General features: G+C 39.2%; 1 protein-coding gene across 1 annotated transcript in view; it reads right to left on the reverse strand.

Annotated features, from left to right (window-relative positions):
* Nucleotides 1–20520, reverse strand: part of KCNK2 (potassium two pore domain channel subfamily K member 2) — a 140340-nt gene that overhangs the window by 84170 nt on the left and 35650 nt on the right. The window contains exon 4 of the mRNA XM_064276955.1: nt 18323–18440. Within this exon, the coding sequence (XP_064133025.1) occupies nt 18323–18440 (118 nt within the window). The remainder of the gene's footprint in view (nt 1–18322; nt 18441–20520) is intronic.

Below are 20520 nucleotides of genomic sequence, written 5' to 3' on the forward strand. Positions count from 1 at the left end.
GCCAGAGTTGAGCAGAATTTCCCTTACAGAGGAATTCTGCCAGCAACAGCAACAACAAAATACTAATAATCTCTGTGCATTGTGTTTTCTAACTTCCCTAGTTGTTCTTTAACACATTAGAACTGCCTCCTAGCCTCTCTTCACTTATGGGAATATGTGCTTGGTACAGGGGGCAGGAGAGAGACTGTGCAAGAGAGAACACAGGTCAGACAGCAGATTTAAATAGCACTAGTGATTCTTCCAGGGTCCCTGGTTGCCACCCATGGTTAAGTGTTAAACTAATAACTGAAAGGTTGGTGGTTTAAAACCACCCAGAGGCACCTCAAAAGAAAGGCCGGGAGATCTAGTAGTGAAAAATCGGCCCTTGAAAGCCCTACGGAGCACAGTTCTACTCTGCACACACACGGTTGCCATGAGTCGGAATGGCAAGTAACAACAGTGCTTCTCCCACCATTTCCCTCCTGAGCATGGCCCGGAGTGAGCATGACGTGGGAGAAGTCCTTCTCGGTCCCCACATGCCTTCCACAGTGAGAGTATCTCACTGCTCTGGATTTGAGTTCAAAGGTGTGAATTTCTGCTACAGCATGGCCACCAAGTTTCTGCCAGCTTTCTCTCTGAAGCTCAAGCTAACAAACAGAGATCTGTTCAAGGTGCAAAGACATAATATTTCTGTAAACGGCTGTAAATTCATGTGCTCATATAATCTGGTTCTCTCTTCTCTTATTCCAAGAGGGAAAAATTGATCCAATAGCATCAAAGAAATGGGAATCTTTGAATTTGAATAATTTTCACCAGATTGAAAGGGAATCCAAAGTTGTATTAAAATGCATTTCCTGGAAACCACATTTGAAAGATTATTGTTAAAGGAATTTTGCTACAGGAACTTCAGTACAATCGACTTCTGATCAAGGCTTGGCATCAAACAGTAAACCATAAAACACAAATAAAACTACACATAAGCAGTAAAATGATAAAACTACACAATTTCTGTTATCAAACTGCTCTAAAACTAATCCTGGACAAAAATAAATGCAAAATGTAAAAAAAAATTAGTTTTAGAAAGTTGGGTCTTGGTGGACATTAAAATCTGAATTGCCAAGGAAGCCTGTGATTTGAAATGATTTTCCTCAACTACAAAGAGAGTCACTGAAATTTATTTTCCCATATTCTGAAGGCAGCGTAGCAGGCTCTAGCGCCCAGACGTCTGAGTCTGCATCCTAGCAATACCGCTCTGTCACTGAGAAAGTGACTACACCACCCCTTGCCTCAGTTTCCCCATCCGTAAAAGGTCATGTGAGATAACGCACATGAAGCACTGCAAAACGTCAGCTAAAGTCACAGAGCACGACTCGGGCGCTGCCACTGGCCCTGATAGATGCCTGCTGCTGACAAAACAACAGCGGTGATGACGGCGACGCCTCTGCTGATGGCCCTTCGTCCCACGAGACGTGTTTTGAGCCCACATTTTCTTTTCACGATCTTTACTTTCCAGATTATACGACAGTACAAATGCAGCCACTTGATATCCAATTGGATAATCCCTGGTATCAAATGCTGTAAATTGCTGCCGCTCACCTTTCATTATCACAGCCGAGCAGGCCCTGATGGCTGTCAGAGTCGGCCACCCTTCATTAGCAAGTGGCAAACACAGTAATCTTATTACAGCAAAGCCTGTGATTCGGGAAAAACTGCCCTGACATCTCTCATGGGGCTGCCAAGCAGTGCCTCGTCTGTGACGCTCTGTTATTTTTCTGTATTCTAATGGAAGTGCCAGGAATAGAGGGAAAAAGACACTTAAATGTTTTTAAACAAACCATGAAATGTAAGAGTTGAACTGGCCTAGAGAATTCTAACCCCATCGTTATCATACAAATGTGAAAACTGAGGCCAGCATAACATAGAGGCACTGGTAGCAATTAGGCAGCACAGACTGAAGAGAAAAATGCAAAGTTTTCACCTGTTGACTGTATTCAATATAATTTTATTTTAAATTAGTGCGTAAGGAACTATCCTTGCCTTGGCTATTACCTTGGGGCAGTAATTCAAATCATCAACTACCGACAGCTTCAGACAGGAGAGAGAGGGGGCCTGTGACAGCCAAACCACCCGAAAGATACATGACACTGCAGGTACAAGCTTGAGCGATGAGAGCTGAGACTGGGCCGTCAGACAAATGGACACAACACCCAGAGCATTAAGGGGCATCCGTTAAACTCAGTTTAAACATAACATCTACCAACATCTAGTCTCTGATACAAAATTAGATTTCCATGCATTCTTCGATGCAGACAAATATCTTCGAGGTAATTTAATTATTTCTGTATCTTTTTTTTTTAGATACACCATAGGGTATACACTTCCATGTTTAAAAACTATACCCTCAATATCAAAGAAGCAATGCCATTTCAGCGGAAATATCATACAAGCTTTTCTCACACATGGTAAAGGAGGGGATACTTTGCTTAATTCAATATTTACAAGTAAAAACAGCGTTGGAGAATACTTCGGTAATACATTCCTATGGCTTTCTCTCTCCAGATTTTATGCAAATTACTTTTAAATTTTCCAAAGGCAGTGGTCTAGCCCCTGCACCTAGGAAGGTCGGATCCTAGAATGAAGTTTTCTAAACATTAGGAGGGAGAGATGTACAGGCCTTCTCAGTTCACTGTACTTACTTTTCGGCCCGGTAAGACAGACCTGAACACATACTCTGCAATATAGGTCTGCCTCACCTGGAAGAAAGTTCGAAGGTTATGACTACTTACACCACAGCCAGGTCCTTTGGGTTTAAGACCCCTGCCATGCCTTGTACTAGATATGTGACTTAGAGGTATTGTTTAACCTCTCCATACCTAAGTTAGCTTACCCAAAAATGGGGATACTAACAGCCATTACCTTATAGAGTTGCTGTAAGGATGCAATTTGTCAATATGCACGAATATACTTAAAACAGCACCTGACACATACTAAATACTATATTTGTTTGCTATTATTCTACTCTTACACAAGAGACCATACAAAAGATAAATCTTTCAGTCTGATGCCATAATTTTCCTGGCCTCTCAAAGTCTCTTAAATTTTATAGATTTTACCAATCTAAACCTCTTATTTATTTCTGTCAAGCAAAGAAGCACCTAAAATCACAACTAATCTATCCAATAACTGTTGGCAATTTATTGATCAGACATTCTTAATCTTCTTATTGGTTCTGTCCTACGTAATGGATAATGCTGCTTTGTGAGGGCAATTTGCTTTGTCGCCTAGAGTTAATTTTCCCCGATTCCCCACAGATTGCAGAGTCTGTGCTCTAAGTTTAGGGTTGGAAGAAGATGGTTAGGAGAAGGTCCATCACTCAATCTGAACTGAAAAGATGTGTAAAAGGCACTTAACACTGATGGAAAATCTACTCTGAGCAGAGGACTGTGGTACGCTAAGCACTTTGGATCTATTTTCTCATTTAATCCTCAAAGTAATACTCTGGAATAGGTATTTTAACAAAACCTCAGCACACACAGACATGAGCATGCAAAAACAGACCCACTCACCCAGTTTATATGCTACAAATTCGTCTTTTAATTTAAAGGAAGTATTCCTTTTTTTTTTTTTTAAAGGGAAGTGTGAAAAACGATTGCATACCATGCTACATTCTTACAATTTAATTACTTATACCCAATCTCATTTGATCTTGAAGCACTAAAAAAAAAAAAACAAAAAAACAGACAATTATGATAAGGCCTGCCCTTGCCCTTGATTCAATATTTCGTTTTTCTCTATTCTGTAACCAGATATCAAGACTACCTCAGATTAAGCCCTTTACGCTAAATTTAGTCTATTACAAAACTTTAATCCAGGAATTCAGGACTTTATCAAGAAATTAATAAAACTACCCCCAAGAGCAGGCCCTAAAAGCCACTGAGCAGCCATCTAGGCTACGCCCCTGGTCTCAACCCTTTGGGAGCAAGGGAGAATGAAGAAAACTAAAGACAAAAGGGAAAGAGTAGTCCAAAGGACTAATGGACCCCATCTACCACGGTCTCCACCAGACTGAGTCCAGTACAACTAGATGGTGCCTGGCTATGACCACCGACTGCTCTGACAGGGATCACAATAGAGTGTCCCGGACAGAGCTGGAGAAAAATGGAGAATAAATTTCTAACTCAAAAAGAAAGACTAGACTTGCTGACCTGACAGAGGCTGGAGAAATCCTGAGAGTATGGGCCCCTGGACACACTTACAGCTCAGTAATGAAGTCATTCCTGAGGTTCACCCTTTACCCAAAGATTGGACAGGCCCATAAAACATAAAGAGACTAATGGGGCACACCAGCCCAGGGGCAAGGACTAGAAGCCAAGAGGGGACAGGAAAGCTGGTAATAGGGAACCCAAGGATGAGAAGGGAGAGTGTTGACATGTTGGGGGGTTGTTAACCAATGTCACAAAACAGTATGTGTCCTGTTAAATGAATGAGAAACTAGTTTGTTCTGTAAACCTTCACCTAAAGTACAATTTAAAAAAAAAAAAGCTCCAAACCATGGCTAGAAAATGTATTTCATTGTTTCTATAACAATTCAGTGCTTATACAGAGAGAGGAGGGGAGGATTTCCCACTCAGCAGAAGAAGGTAGACTGCGTTGTACTAACTGGTGGACCACCTGTGCTATTCTGCTACTGTGTTTAGCCTCTTAGAGAATAAGCAGGAGGAAATTTTAAGGCTCCCACACCTACTCTATGTCCACAGGCTAAAAGCACAAATCCAAAGCGCAAACAAACAATATAGAAAACTGGAAAATGTCATCTTTTAGACTTTTAAAATTTGTAATTCCCAAGTCTAGCCTATTTTCTTGGCCTATTTTTCCCCCAAGGGTATATAATTAACATCTAACATGTTATATAATTAATTTCTATATTATTTGAAATCTCTCACCAGATTTTTTTATACATTTTATTATGATGTATTCCCAGTATCTAGAAACCACTCAACAGGAGTTTAGTAAATATTTTCTAAGTGAATGAATGCATAAATAAAAAGGAAGAGCATGTCTCTGAAAATGGTACACTGCTGGACCCAGGAGATGTCTGGCAACCAGAACAGGAGAGAATAAAACAATGTATCTATGAATTTGGAGGCCAAAGCCAACAAAGAATGCACTGATTGGGATCAAGAGACAAATGTAAATAAAGAAAAAAAAAGATGGATAACATAAGATTGAAAAGAAATTAAATGTGCAACTGCAAAATTAAAATGGCATTCAAGATAATTAAGGACAAGAACTGAAATAATAGAATTCAAATCAACGATGCAGCTTATAGAACACAAAAGATTTCCCAGGATTACAGGAAAAGTAAAGGGAGACAAAGTGGATAGAGAACAGAGAATAGAAAAACAACACCAAAAATTGTCAATCTCCCTGAAGGTGGGAAAACAGAATCACTAGATAATCAAAGCTATAATAATTAAATGAAACTTTCACCCTGGTGGCATAGTGGTTAAGTGCTACAGCTGCTAACCAAAAGGTTGAGAGTTTGAATCCACCAGACACTCCTTGGAAACCCTATGGGACAGTTCTACTCTGTCCAGTAGGATCACTATAAGTCAGAATCAACTCGATGGTAGTGGGTTTGGTTTTGGTTTTAACAAGAACTGAGTATGCACAACAGAAGACCTCAACAACTTCCAAACAAAATAAATGAAAGAAGAAAAAGAATAAAAGAAAATCTCTTAAAAAGCCAGTTAAGGAGAAGAGGTTACTTATAAAGGAAGGAAAATCAGGCTAGTATCAAATTTCGCCTGTGTAGCAGTACATGGCAAAAGACAATAAAGAAATACCTATAGAGTTTTGATGAGAAAAAATCGTGATCCCAGAATTTTATACCCAACCAAACTATCTTTTCATGTGTGCAAGCAAGGGAAAAGCACTCACGAATATGCAAATATTTATTCCAGCCCTATATCTTTACTGAAAAAAGTGACATAAGGATTACCTATGCTAATCTGAGATAAATCCTCAGCATAACAGGACATTTATATGGTATTACACATTTCATATTTTTTTCCCCTCAGTTTAAGTGGCACATTTTGGATCTTATGTTTGAATGACACAATAATTTAATGGCTAGATCAACCTGCCCAGAGAATAAGTAAATGAAACTTTTTTTTTCTTTATAGAAGTGGCACAGTGTAATCAGTAGCCATTATAAATGACAAAGAAACTAAGTAATGATTTTCTCAAAATTCATATCAAAAAGGTCTTAGTCATTATTTCATTTTTATATTCTGATCTGAAAAACTAATATGTCGTTTGATGGCATATATCATATGCCATAAAACTCAAAACATCTATCTATAAGAACCATGGATACCAGTTTGTCAAATACCCTTAAAAAAAAAAAAAAGTGATTATAATATATCATCTATGTCAAGCATACATAGGAAAATCAGCATAAGGGAACATGGTTATTATATCTGGTTATTTGCCTTTGTATACATTCTGCATTTTCCTATTACATTAATCACATATTAACATATGTGAGAAAAGATTCATCTTATTCATACAATTTTATAAGTCAAACAGAATCACAATCATGATTTTTAAAAAATGCATAGCAAAAGGACGGCTAAGAAGTGGTATTGGATGAATGAAATCCTGGAAACACATACACACAACATTTAATATTCAATGCAGCACTGTTTGTAATGGGAAATAATTAATGATCATCAAGAGAGGATTCAAAAATTATAACATATCCTTAAAATGTAATACTACGCAGCTGCTAAAATAATAAAATGAATCTTCAGAAAATGATAAGAAAAAAATTCCCAAGACCTGTTATTATCTGGAGTTAGCCAGGTCCTGAACAGCTCTCATTTCTGTAATACAGGAATGTATATACACAAATAACACACATACATATTGGCATATCTATCTGCCTATTTATAATACACACACACAAATTAATGCTAGAATGATAACAAGAAGATGGTAGCAGTGGTTGATTCTGTACAGGATAAGAGATCTCCTTATTAAATTTTTTCAATGAACATGTATAGCATTTGATTTTAAGTGAGCATACCATTAATTCTTCACTATTTGCATGTCCGCTGTAACCATGTAAAAGCAAATGATTTCCTTTTTATATTGACAAAAGCAAAACATCTCTTTTAAGCTGTCTTGATTCAACTGCCCTTACAGTTCCCATGAATTCTGAAAGGCAGTTTGCACTGCACACCTTCTGACTTCCAGCAAATACTTCTAAAAGACACCCAGGAAACATCACAGAAAGGCAAAACACACAGCATTTATGAAATAAGACTCACAATTGGGTCTTTTCCATTACACCAACCATAATTATTATTGCTCACTTATTATGAAGTCATTTAGACTGCTCACATAAGGAGCAAAATTAACTCAGAAAAGTTAAATGGTCTGTTCAGAACCACACAGTGGAGTCAGTGTTAGGATCAAAACTGAAATCCAGGTCTTCTGTGTATAAATCGTATTCTTTTTCCTTGCCTTATGCTCTATTAGGCCAGTGGTTGGCAATCTTTTTCTGTAAAGGGTCAGATAGGAAATACATTCAGCTTTGCAGACCACAGGGTCTTTGCTGCAACTACTCAGCTCTGTCATTAGTCTGCAAAGGCAGCTAAAGGCGACACACAAACAACTGTGACACAGACAAGCAGTCTGCTGACCCTGCATTGTTCGGCCAACATGCCACATGCAAATTGTGTCTTTCCATTTATTTTCCTAAACAATTTGAATTTTTTTTTATCATCACAGCTTTGATCTTATTAAGTAGCCACTGCTACGATGCCCTAAAAGCTATGGAATCCCTAAACAACGTCACCAATAACAGCAAAATCTCTGCCCCAAAAACCACGTTTAGGACCTTATATATTTTTATTTAGAGACATTTGCACTTCAAACTCTTATTTGGAAGTCTTTCTGAAACAAAAAACCCCTTCGAAAGCACTTCAGGTGCCTGTATTACACGTGAAAAATACAGAATCTTACTGCAGTGAGGGAGCTTGGGAGACATAGTTTGGAAAAGCAAGCTAAAATATAAAATCGATTTTTTATCATAACGTTCATCTTGGATTTTGAATAACACTAGTGAAGGGTACCCCCATCGCGGATTCCCTGGGTAGAGCACAGTCTACTCGGCCGCGTATGGGGGGCCACGAGGCAGAATCGGCTCCACCGCAACTCGTCTGGTTTTTCTGGTTGGGATGGTGCAAACGGTTAACGCGCTCAGCTGCAAGCCAAACGGTTGGTGGCTCAAGTCCACCCAGAGGTCCCTCAGAAGAAAGGCTTGGCAATCTACTTCCCCAGAATCAGCCACTGAAAACCCTGTGGAGCACAGTTCTACTCTGACACACACAGGGTCACCATGAGTCAGAACGGCAATTGGGTTTTTTTTTTTTTTTTTGGTTATTCATCATTATGTTTATGTAAAAAGAGACTACAGCAGCCAGGAGGGCTATCACTAAATACTCTTGAAGTTGACGTAGCCGATGTCACGCGAATGAAAATAATAAAGCTTTTCAGAAAGCTCCGTCAGCCATGCTCCCTCCCTGAGCCGCATGATCGCGGAAGGACGTGGAGGAGACCTGAGCTCTGTGGAGGTCTCTGAGCAGGCCGAGCGAGCAGAGGCCTGCTGTCTATCCACACTGAGCATGCGGTGTGAACAAGAAATGGCTTTTTATTCTGTAAAGCAACCAAGAGTTGGGGTTTGCTTGTTACAGAACATCTCTTAGCACATCCAAACGAACACAGAGGCATAGATTTAAAAAATTATATAGAAAACAGGTCTGTACAAATATTAATTCTTTATACTCGGTATCTAATGTTAACACCTCGAGGCTGTATAATATGATGATCATATTTGGATTATCTATATAGCATTAAAATAACCAATCCATTTCATTAAATAAAAATGAAAATTAATTAGATAAAGAAATTAATGAAGTCTGAGACAGTATTGCGGGAGTAAGGGGTTTGGGACTTAATGTTATACATTCAAATTCTGCTAGACAGAATAAGGCGCAGGAAGGTAAGCATTGCATATATTATAAGAATTAAAAAGTCTGGGTTCAAGTTTTAAGAAACGATGGATTTCCTTTCTTTGTAAACATTAATTACGTAAAGAAACGGGTGAAAAAAAAAAGAATATTGGCTTAATTTAAATTAGAATACTGTTGTTCAGTGCACAAACTATTTTAAATAAAGTAATTTTATTAGAACTTCACGCCAGCTCTGATTATGGGAAATACTAGTCCTTTTGGCCAATGAGAAAATTAAGGATTATGGAAGAACTGTGATTTGGTCAATCACAACCCCAGCTAGTGTCAAAGACAATACCTGAACTTCGATTCTCTGAAACAAAGTATGAAGTTCCTTCTATTTATCATTCCTTAGGAGAAAAAGAAAAGAAAAGGTAGAAATGTTTTCATTCTAAGCTGCGTAAGTAAAACCAGGCTAAGTGTCTACTTGAATACGTACAGCACATGATAGCTACAGTATAATACTAATTAAGAGGCCATATGAATAGTCTGTTACACTTAAACATCGATATTTTTGCATTCATTAAGTTACTGAAAGGCACTGAAATTAGCCACTAAAACATACATTCTTCAAACAGTAGTTAGGCAGATTCTGACTTATTGCATATCCCTTCTTTCCTTTTTCCTTCTCTTGTGTTTGCCTTTGGGAATTTCACTCTTGGTTAGCATTTCCAATCAAGGGAAACAGAAGCTTCCAGGATACAGACACAACACATCCAGTAAGCCTGGCCACATGTTTATTGTTTTTGTTGTAAAAATAAATTGGACGGGGAAGAAGTTTAAGAATAGTAATTAATGTTCATTTATTTTGATGACCTGTGACTTTCCGTTGTTCAAATTGTCACTAGCCCTCCCCATTGCTATGTTAGAACCAAGAGCTGGCTGCGTGAAATTCCTTTCCATGTAAAATGAGTCACGCCTGCATTGTACTTCGTGTGCACAGAAATGACAGTCCTTAAGCATGAACCTCGTCTGGGGCAGGGATTCTTTGGTAAACATCATGCTATATTTACAGCACCACAGAAATAACAACGCCAAGTTTCCAACAGTAAAACTGCACAAGCCTTAAAGAAATTCTTTTAAAGGGATTGGGAGGAAAACAAATATGTAGCATAATTACTAGCTGAAGGTGGACGAGCCCAGACAAATGTTAGTACATTCCTTCCTTATCAAATGAAATACCTGCGACACTTATAAAAACTATTTTCTCTGATAATCATCTCACTTAGCTTTAATCACGTTCAGAGCAGTACTTGGTATTTCTGGTGGTGGGTCAGATGCTCTATAAAATCTGTAATCTAGGGCAAGAGCACTGGATTTCAGCGGTTGGCAGGGAAGAAAGAAAAGAAAAAGTACATTCTGTCTTTATTCAGGGCCTGGATTTCATGTCAATTCTTTACTTCCAATTTTTGGGCAATTTCAAGATCACAACAGTGATTGCTTTTCAGAAGATTAAAAATATGTTATCGGAAACTTTTTGAAGTATGCTCAAATACGTGCAAGTGTGTTTTGTTTCAGAGTACAAGCAATTCTTGACTTGAACACATCTGAGATATGTGTGACTGGCGTGTTAGTACTCAACCCGCTACCCAACATCCAGGCCTCCTCTCGCTGAGCCGCCAGTTCCTCTTAGAGCTGTTATCTCCCTCTCTGTTCTCCTCCTGCCAAAACAACAGCCTGTCTCACTCCTGCAAAGATCACACCCCTACAGCTCCCGAATCTCCTCCCAACCAGCACAGGGCTGTGAAAACAAGGTACACTCCACTGAACCTGTTCTGGGCTGATGTAGCACATGTAAGAAGAGAAGGTGACTAATGTGTTTCACCATTGTCCTGGAGTCCGTACCACTATTTGCTCAGCAATTCAGCTTTATTACCAATCAAATATAATTCTGTACTTCAGACTGCTTCCTTAAATACCATTATCATTAATAAGATATTTTCTCGGAGAAAATGCACTTTAATTTAGAAAATAAGCAAAGCCTACATGAAGATTTTGAAAGATAGGAAACGGATGCTAATAACTTGAGATGGGTCTTATTTTCATTAATTTAATGGATTGGAGAGTAACAGAGAATCAAAGATCCAAAATAATTTTTTTCAATTTCAACTTCCAATGCTATAACAATAGCAGAATTATGTATTTTGGAAAAATAAGCATCCACTTTAACAAGGTGGCATAATGAAAAACGCAATGAGATTGTAGACTTGGAGCTGGAAGTCACCTTGTGAGATCATCTGCCTTTTCAGCTGCCTGAAAGCACCATAACTTTCCTTGGAAATGGGCTTCGAAAATTCAATACACAGTTCCCTGGGAGCAGCCAAGGGACTAGTGAAATGCTACGGAGTTATGAGTGGAGTAAATTAATAATACCCAACACCCAAAGCTGGAAGGACATCATCCCCTGGGAAAATGCTTATTGTCAAATTCTACATCATGGCTTCAAGTCCGTTATTTCCAAGATCAGGAGGTAGCTTCATGAGGTCACAAAGTTGAACAGAAAATACTCTTTTACAATTTTCCCTCACCCTTTAAGTTAAAGTTTCCTAACACATCCAACAAATATGTACTAGATTCCTGCGGCAAACGCATAACAGGGTTACAGGCTTCAGGAAACCCTCTATGTTGCCAAGGTCCCCCTCACCCTTTTATCTGGAACTGCTTCCTGAAATTACTCCAAACCTTTCTCTTTTTTTTTTTTTTTTTTGGCATTTTGTTGTTTCCCTAACCATTTAATTAGACATCATGCCGAATGGGTGAAATACTGTCTGCAGTAAATCTGAGATCATTATCATAACACCTTTAGCAATTCCATCTAGGTAAAAACAAATCCAAAGCTCCTATGGCTGGTTCCGAGCCCTGGTGGCTCAATGGTTGAGAGCTCGGCTGCTAACCAAAAGGTCGGCAGTTCAGATCCAACAGCTGCTCCTTGGAAACCCTATGGGGCAGTTCTACTCTGTCCTGTAGGGTCACTAAGAGTTGGTATTGACTCAGAGGCAATGGGTTTTATGGCTGGTTCAAAATATAGAAAAACTAAGCACACTAACTAAATAACCGAATTCAGTCTCTACACCCAAGTGGTAAAAAGCAAAACAAACAAATAAACAAAACAATCCTTTGTAAGTGTAAGAAATGTTACTCCAAAGAAACGTCTTCCGGAAGAGCTTCTGTCAGAGTGAACACGGAGTTTAACTCTTACTCATTACACAGCACAGTGAAGTCCTTGTTATTCACAGTCTGACGCTCAGAAATCATGATGAATGAGTAACAAAGCTAGGCAGATCCAGACCCTGGCATTCCAGCTTACTCTACATTGGGAAAAACTTTATTATATTTTAATGCCTTCGGGTAATAAAACGATCTTTCATTTTATCCTAGTCTTTAAACTCAAAACAGAATAGAGTTGTTCATGAGGCCAGTTTTGCCCATGGCCTTACTTAGAGTTTAAATGATTTTTTATTAACTTTAAAGTAACTTAAAATTTAAAACACTACCCTCCTATGGCACTCTTCTAAGAGATAAGTATAACTCCATCTGTAAATTTTTTTTTTTTTTTTTTAATCACAGACCCGACCACTTCTTAACCTCCCTAGCTCAAGCCAAAGTCTTCTCTCACATGGATTAACGCATGGACCCCTTCACTGGTCTTCCTGCGTCCACTTCTGCCCTCCCAACGGCAGCTAGAGTCAGACCATGCCTCTCTTCCGCTTCAACCTTCCAGTGGCTTCCCGTGAACTTAGAGACGTCACTAAGTCCTACGTGCTCCGTCTGGCCGACCTCACCTCTTCCTCCAGCCCCCCTTCCTCCCGGATTCCTTGAACATGCCAGAATCTTTGCCATTGCAGTGCCCTCTGCCTGAAGCCCTCTTTCCGCCCTTCTTTACACAGCTGAATTCTTTTTCTCCGTGGTTTCAGCTTAAGCATCACCTCCTGAGAGAGTTCTTCTCAAATTAGCCTTCTAAGGAACGCCTCCCACCCTTTGCTCTGGCTTCATCATCTACCTTATCATCACACTCCGTGAACTTCTTTTGCAGCATTTGTTACAGTCTTCAACGTTCTCATTTATTAATGTGCTGATTTGTCGTCATTCTCTTGGATCCCAGTGTGACTTCCCGGAGGAGACTATTCGGCTCGTGTCTCTAGTCTCACTGAAGGAAAGAGTGAACCAACAAACACTGAAGGAAAAAATGCTACCAAGAGGAAATTTCCTAATATTGTTAGTTGCTGTCTAGGTGGCGCAGACAGAACAAAATCCTTCCCGGTCCTCTACCATCTTCGTGATCATTGGTGTACTCGAGGCCATTGTCGCAGCCACGGTGCATTATGAGTGGCTTCCAGCACTACAGCAGATGGTGTTCTGTTGTGATAGCGTTTTGACGGGGTCTCATAGGGTTTTCATTCACTCATTTGCAAAAGTAGATGACCAGGTCTTTCTTCCCCGTCTACCTTAGTCTGGAAAAACTAAAAAAAAAATTTTTTTTTTGTTTTTTTTAGAAGCCCTGCTGAAATCTCTCCACCATCGGTGACCTTGTTGGTGTTTGAGCTACTGGTGGTGGAGCTTCCAGCATCACAGCAACGTGCCAGCTACTACAGTGGGACAAACTGACGGATAAGTGGTGGTCCTAATGCGACACAATGGATAAAATCTTGGCCATTTTGTAACTTCCTCTTCTTCACAAGCTCTGCTAGCGTGGTCTACGAACGACAAGCTGCTGCAGAAACGTTCACTTTTCTTTCAACATGTGGCTCCTCCCTCTTCATTCTATTAGTCACCAAACCAAAAAAAAATCCCGTTGCCGTCGAGTCGATTCCAACTCCTGGGATCCCACGAGTCACAGCGCAGAACTGCTCCGTAGGGCCCTCTTGGCCCTAATCACCAGGACTTCCTTCCATGGCCCTGCTGGGTGGATTCCAATCGCCAACTTTTAGGTTAGTAGCTGATTGCAAACCATTTATACCACCCAGGGAACTCATTCGTTGCCAAGGCCTGTGGATTTTTCCATCTAAACATTTCAACATTTTTTCTTAAATTCGTCTTTCAACACCAACTCCAATAATCCCCGTCAATACTCCCATCCCTCTTGCCCCGCACACTCCACCGCCAATGGCTACAGTGTCCTCCTAACTGCTCTCACAGCTGCCAGCCCCTACTTACCTCTCACTGAGACATGTATCCTCTAATGTCACCTTAACCTGTCACTTCACTTTCCAAAAACCCACGTTCTATCCCATTATAGTAGTTCCAAATCCTCTAAGATTGTATTACGTTACACTGCATTCTTCCCATCTACATCAGTCAGCGATATTTCCCACGACTTCCTTAAAGAAGTCCTCTGGTCTAATCAAATACTCAAATACTTACTTTCTGGCCCCCAGATTAATCAAGCTCACTCCTCTCTGTACTGTTGCTTATCCATGCCACAGACTGGACGGCTTACTACCTCACCCCCACCAATCTAAATCAATACATTTTCTTTAAAATACAGTTCAAATTCAACTTCTCCAGTTAACCCTTTCCTCCCTGTTCCAGCCCATACTGCTCTTTCCGTTTTCTGTATTCTTACAGCACTTAAACGTTCATTGTTCCATATAACATGTGATCATATGAGACATTTTCCTGTTATTCTGTAGTTATTTCATATGTGTAAATTCTGTCTCCCAAATTTGACTGCAATCAGGGTCTGTGTCCTTATTTCCTTTATATTCCTGGCAGCCATTAGAACTAGTGCTGATCCACCAGAAGCCACTTCTGTTGGCTAGATTTACAAGGTCCTGCGGGTGAATGCCTTCAACTACAAACAACTGTCTAGACAACTTATAATTCCCAAACAGGCCATTCTGCCTCTTACCCTTTAGTTTTCCCACATGTGCTCCTGATGCCCGGTATGCTTCCTTTCCACCTTCATCCACCTGCTAAATTCCTAACTCTCTTTCCAGTCTCCACTGGGATGACACCTGCTAAGGAAAAGGACATATTCTTTGCCCCTTCCTCACCCACCACTACCTCGATATCTATATTAACTGTCCCTCCTATTTGTTCCCATTAACTACTCTTAACCCATAGTGCATGGCACAGTGTGTTGTAAATAGTTACTTGCCCATTAGTCTCCTGGGTTGGTCTGTGAGCAACTTAGGGTGAAGGTATACATCTCTTACCATTGCATTGGCAGGTACATAGTGTTGTATTACTTGTTGAATAAATAAGTGAAACCAAACCAAAAAGTTTAGTAATGTAATCTGCTGAAAAAGCTAAGGTATCACAGGTATCAATTTAGTGTTATGTAATTTCCAATAAGCCACAGTCCATACCATTTAGAATGCCTATTTATTTTTAATTAAAAAAAAAATGTTTATTAAGCACCTGCCAGCATTGGGAATATAGCAAAAACCCAAACCTCACAGAATGTGTATCTTACTAGGAGAGACAGGTGGTGGACCATGGCTTTTGCTCCAAGTCCTGCTCAGAGTTCTGAACAGAAGATTTGTGCAATGATCCTGACATGAGATGATGCTGACGTGAACCAAAATGGCAGCAGTTCAAATGGGCAAGCAGTGGTTAAGCCCCGGGTCTATTTTAAAGGCAGAGTCAACAGGATTGGCTGATGGACTAGAAATTAGGTGTTCTCAAGAGAAAGAGAACAGTCAAGGATGAGTGTCAGTCTGTGCCAGTGGAGAACGGGATTTGGGAAGCGTGTGGAGGGCATGATTTGGGGAAGAATTTGTAGGGCTATGAAGGGATTCTCTGAAATTAGGTCTTAAATTTTAATTTTCTGACTATTTTGCCTAACCAAATTTACCTTGGGCCTATTTACAATGAATGTAAGGGCTGCTTTGGCTTCAAAGACAAATCTATAAAACTGAATAGACAAGTCTCGAACAACTGCAACCAATCCTACTCCGTGAAGCACTGCCTGTACCAGACACCCTATAAAAGCCACTGCAATTATTTTTCCGAAACTCTCTCAAGTTCTATTTTTAAATGACTCATGCAATGCAGCTAGTGCTGGAACTTTCAATTTCTATGATTGCTAAAAACCACTTCAAAGCTTATATAATGATTAGTAGTAGTGATATTATATTTTGTATTTCATAGAAAAATTATTAGGATGTCAAATACACATTTATGAAAGAGGATAGATATTTTACCCTGTCCTAGATCATGATCTAGTCCAAAGTCAGGAGATGGCCTTGATACAGGAGCAGAAGACCACAGAGTAAAAGGTCCCCATGGGGGTGACCCAGAATGACTGAATCCACCAAAGGCTGAAGCCAGAGATGGAACAGTAAGAGATTTGGGCTTTCGGGCAGCTACCTAAGAACCTAAATCATCTGCCACTGTGCTTAATGGCTATAATTTGGGGTAAAGCTGGTAATAATGGTTTAGTTTTTTTCACGCATTGAAGTATATGTCTGCAAAACTTACTGAATTTGGGGATTCAAAAAATGAGACTGTTTATAAACATACGATGCAACGGTAAGTCTGTATAATGACTGAGTCCCTTGCAAAACAATTTAGTGGTGGTCACGATGAGTTATAACTTGGACTTCTGAGTTTTCTTCAGGCAGAAACAAACCATTCTCGCTTAGTCTGTGAGCTTTTTTTTCCATTCAGGCTCTAAGTAGTTTACACAATAAATAGTTATTTCCATAGTAGAAATGACCAAGATGTCTAAGCCTCCAAGTTAACCTGTTATTATGGTTAGAAATCAAGGCTGCCATTCTTCCAAATATTCACAGCCACACAAAAATTTTTGACGCAGCTGAAGGAAATGGAAGAGTAAACACAATTCCTTGACCTCTTAATTGAGGCAAAATCAACAAGCTAAGGTATTTCACTGGTAAGTGACCCAGCACAAAGAAGCACCACAGCAAATTCATATAATGACAGGACCCTAAAATTTCTTTCACAGGAAGACTTTCAAATAATATTCCATCCATATATTGTTCATGTTCTCTTACTTAAGACTTTGATATAAAGTACGGATTTGAAAACTACACATTTCATAATATATCAGGGACACTGGAGAATAAAATTGAAACTTGTAGGACACTGATTCATTTCCCATAACCAGAAATTAGACCCATGAGAGGAAATCTCATCCTGAGCTTTCGTGGAGAAGAGCTTCCCTTTACACGTATCTTTCTGCCTCCTGAAATTCCTCCCCAACTGTGATGGGCCAGTTTCCTTTCCTTGCTCAAGAGAAATACTTTAAAGTCACCTCCTTTCATGGGGCAGGGCAGCTGTGTGTTGTTATCAGGAGCTACTGAGTCAGTTCCGACTCATAGCGACCCCGTGTGACAGAGCAGAACCGCCCCGTGGAGCTTTCTAGGCTGTAATCTTTATGGGAGCAGATCGCCAGGTCTTTCTCCTGCAGAGTGGTTGGGTGGGCTCAAACTGCCAACCTTTCAGCTAGCAGTCCAGCGCATAACCGTTTACACCACCATGCCCACCAGGGCTCCTGAGGACAGCTGGAACCCTTCCCAACCCCCACGGCACTGCAAGCATGGTTTTCAACTAAGCAGCTGCATTTATATCGTCTGGAGAGCTCTTGGGCATTCTGCTGCCTAAGAGGTGCTGAGCGTATGTGTGGCTGGAAAACAAGACCGTGTCCCATCTGTGACCCTTGTTAACTTTATAACAAATGAAATGATTAAAAGGCAAAACAGCAAGGGCCTAAAGTTTTATTCCTTTTTGTTTTCATCCTCACATTTCAGTGTTAACATTTTCACACATTATTAGAAAAATACAGTGTATAAAAGACAAGACCTGAAATAATCACAGCAGACAAGCACATTAAGAAGAGGCACAGCCTGTTGAAATGTAGAGTTAAAATTCACAAATTGGAAAAGAAATGACATCAAATGAAAACTTCATGAAAGGAATATTAAAATTGTACTCAAACTCTTTCCTGCTACAATAAAGAACCAAAAAAAAAAAAATGCAAAATTAAAAGCCACTTGCCCAGTAAAGCATCTACTTCAACCCATTTCTTGACATTCCTATCATTAATCAGAGAGCTCAACTGCACTGCTCTGGAGCTTCACATATATCTTAAATTTAAGTAAATATTCTGAAACAATAACAAGTTCATTTCCATCATCCCTTTGTTCATGCCTTTAAAACCCCACTTCAAAACTAATTTACTAAAATCTAGTTTTCTAGCTTAAGTAGACCATTTTGACCAACTGTTAAAAAAAATCAAACAAATGAATTTTAGCTCACAAACTTTACTAAAATAAAAAACAAAATAAGTTGTCTCCTACCGATGGTTGTAATAACAGTGCCAGCAAAGAAGAAGGAACTTCCCAAATCCCAGTGACTGATTTGATTGGAGGTGTTTCCTAAAGGTATAATCCCTGCATTTATTGCTGCCACTATTTGCTGCAAGTTTAAAAAGAAATCATCAGTACACATGAATCACATGGAGGCATCAAACAGCTTTCATTCCACCCCAGAAGTGACTGCTCAGACTAAGAGAACTGGCTCTAAAGCTTAGCTTTTCCATTTAAAGTATACATTATACATCAGGATTTTATACCAATGATTTAGTAACAGTTAAATTATAAGAAAATCGTATTTTACATCAATGGATGGATCCACATAAATCTCACAGTGTTGTACCAATATGCATTCATATCACCATCCACTAACATATTTATTTATTTATTTTTTACTGAATTAACAGCTAAATACTGTAATTATTCTCTAGTCAGTACCACGGAGTTAAAATTGCAGATAACACACAACATTTTAAATAATAAATAGTACCTTCATCAAAAAAAAAAGTATGATTTCAAATTTTAAAAACATATGCATCTATGTCTGGGTTGTATCTAACTGTAAAGACCATATATCAATAAGGTCTAGTAAACTGGGCTAGGATGAAGAGGCAAGAGCAACTGAAGTTCAGTATCAAGATTAACTCAGCCCATTTCTGTCTAGATTCTTGGACTCTCTACAGTCCTCTACATATTCTATGATGATAAGAATCTCCCAAGACTTTTAGATGACAATCAGTAAGCAATATTTATCTAGGGACCACTAGGATCTGGACGCTGCCTCAGGAGGTTCTGGGAAATGGACAGAAGATGACCTTATAATCTCTTCTTTGAGGATTATACAATTTTACCAAGGGGGTGAGATCATCAGACTTTGGGGTGGGTGGAGGGATACTGGGAAGCAAAAAAGCATAAGAAGAGAATATGCTAGGAAAAAAAAAATGTGTAGTAAAAAAGAGAGATACAGATTGTGGGAGGAGATGTTTCTTTTGAAAACAGAGTTTTAGGATTCTTTATCACTTAGTTTTCAGATTTTATTATTGGAAGGAACTTCATTTGATAGATGAGAAAATTAAAGATCCGGAGAGGCAAAGTGGCTTGTTTAAAGTGACACAGCTCATTGGCAAAGGGTAGCTGACTATACTCTGAAGAAGAGGTACTTCCCCAGGAAGTAACTGTCAGGTTGAAAGAGAGGCAATCCGAGTTGAAGAGTTATATCAAAATCTCATTTCTAAGCTATTACGGTATGTTTGTCTTAATCTAGAAATTAAATCTTTAATAGCTGTGCATAAAGTTCATTGAACTGTATTGATTTTACTTACATTGCCAGTGATACATGCTCACTGCAAAAAAAGTTGGGAACCTATAGAAAGGCATTGTTACGAATTGAATTGTGTCCCCCCAAAATATGTGCTGTAAATCCTAACCCCTATAAAATTCCATTTGAGAATGAGTTTTCTTTGTTAGGTTAATGAGACAGTATTAGTGTAGGGTGTGTCTCGAGTCAATCTCTTTTGAGATATAAACGGGGCAGATTAAGCAAGGAAGCAACCAAGCAGAGCTAGGGGAAGACAGATGCCATGCCACATGAAGATCACCAAGGAGCCATGGAAGAGAAGCCATTACTGCTGCTTAGTTAAATGTTATGGAAATTTTCATTTCCATAGGTTTAATATATTCCCATTGGTGGAAAATATGTGAAATCTATACACTCATTAAGAAAAATGGACACCATTACAACTGTCAAACTTCCCATGAAAGAACACTGTATAAATCTCCATGTGTTGGGTCCTCTTTCATATCCCAAAATAGAGTATTATTATACATTTTATATAGGTCTGTGAGGCTATGTTACGTAAAGTATTTCTTCCATTTTCAATTATAACTGGTTATCATTATGGTTTACCAAAACCAAACCCATTGCCATTGAGTCCATTCAACTCATAGCGACGCTATAAGACAAAGTAGAACTGCCCCATAGGGTTTCCAAGGAGCGCCTGGTGGATTCAAACTGCTGACCTTTTGGTTCGCAGCTGTAGCTCTTAACCATGTATACTGCCCATTCTCTGTACCAGCATTTCTCAAACTTTTGATCTCAAAACCTCTTCATAGTCTTAAAAATTATTGAAGACCTCAAAAAGTTTTTGTTTATGGAGGTTATTACCTATAAACCTGATGCCGTC

This window comes from Loxodonta africana, chromosome 25, assembly GCF_030014295.1.
Source record: "Loxodonta africana isolate mLoxAfr1 chromosome 25, mLoxAfr1.hap2, whole genome shotgun sequence".
Classification (NCBI taxonomy): domain Eukaryota; kingdom Metazoa; phylum Chordata; class Mammalia; order Proboscidea; family Elephantidae; genus Loxodonta; species Loxodonta africana.